Below are 1,010 nucleotides of genomic sequence, written 5' to 3' on the forward strand. Positions count from 1 at the left end.
TTAAATGTTGAGTTCAAGGGTGACTAAAACAGAAAGACTGCGACAATCTGGTACATGTAGAAAATACTCGGTTACACATAAGGGATACTTTAAGAAATGTTGGCTACAGAACCCTCCCCCTAGTGACGAGGTAGTAGGAACGATATTTTCTTCTTATTCGTGTCCCTGTGTTTGGTGGCAGGCGTGTCCTGAGGGAGTGTCGGAAGACGAATGGAATTCAGTGTGTTTTCCGAGAGGAGATATTTGGCGCGATCGATGGAGATGACATCGTTGGTTCCACGGTGATCGATAGTTATTTTGCGTGTTCTCTTGACGAATCGGTATGGTCTGTCGAAAAGTTGCTGAACAGGCTTCTTCATCTCGTTCACGTGAATGAAAACATGTAAACAGTCATCGAGATCCTGGTTCACAAACGTTCTTTTGGGTGAGATACGTGGTGGAACTGGCTGGAGCTTTTGCATAATGTCTGTAAGACTGGTAACGTAATCTTGAATGCTGCAAGGCTGTGTTACAAGAATGGATGCTAGGAACTCACATGGTAGGCGGAGTGGAGTGCTGTAAAGAAGCTCCGCGGAAGAATGGCCAAGGTCTTCCTTGAGAGACGTGCGTATGCCGAAGAAGACCATGGGCAATGTAGTGGTCCAGTCGGTGAGGTCGTGTGTTGCTGCTGCGAGTGAATCCTTGAGTTGTCGGTGGAAGCGTTCGGCGAGTCCGTTGGATTGTGGTTGTCAGCTTGCTGTCCTGAAACGCCGGATACCTGGCAAGGACATTATTTTGTTCCATAGGTTGGATTCAAATTGGCTTCCTCTGTCGGGTGTGAGGCTGAGTGGTGTACCGAATATTGATATCCAAGTGGTTACGAAAAATTTGGCTACTGCGTCTGTGCTTATGTCTGCAAGTGGGAGTCTTCGGGCCAACGTGTAAAGCGATCTACACAAGTAAGAATGTACCTGAAATCGTCGGAGAAGGGAAGTGGTCCGACGATTTCGATGTGGACGTGCTCGAATCTA

The 1,010-nt window shown here is 47.3% G+C and overlaps 1 protein-coding gene across 1 annotated transcript; it reads right to left on the reverse strand.

The window, feature by feature from the left end:
- Window positions 1–119: 119 nt before the first annotated feature.
- LOC143039294 (uncharacterized) lies at window positions 120–626 on the reverse strand. The gene has a single exon (XM_076209167.1). The coding sequence runs from the start codon at window positions 624–626 to the stop codon at window positions 120–122; it is 507 nt and encodes a 168-aa protein (XP_076065282.1).
- Between the last annotated feature and the right edge of the window lie 384 nt (window positions 627–1,010).

The sequence above is a fragment of the Oratosquilla oratoria genome, chromosome 26, assembly GCF_046742065.1.
Source record: "Oratosquilla oratoria isolate Oo_2021 chromosome 26, ASM4674206v1, whole genome shotgun sequence".
Taxonomy (NCBI): domain Eukaryota; kingdom Metazoa; phylum Arthropoda; class Malacostraca; order Stomatopoda; family Squillidae; genus Oratosquilla; species Oratosquilla oratoria.

Bases quoted from the DNA above. Each gene is read 5' to 3' on its own strand.
- LOC143039294 (XM_076209167.1), bottom strand. From the start codon at position 626: ATGGTCTTCTTCGGCATACGCACGTCTCTCAAGGAAGACCTTGGCCAT.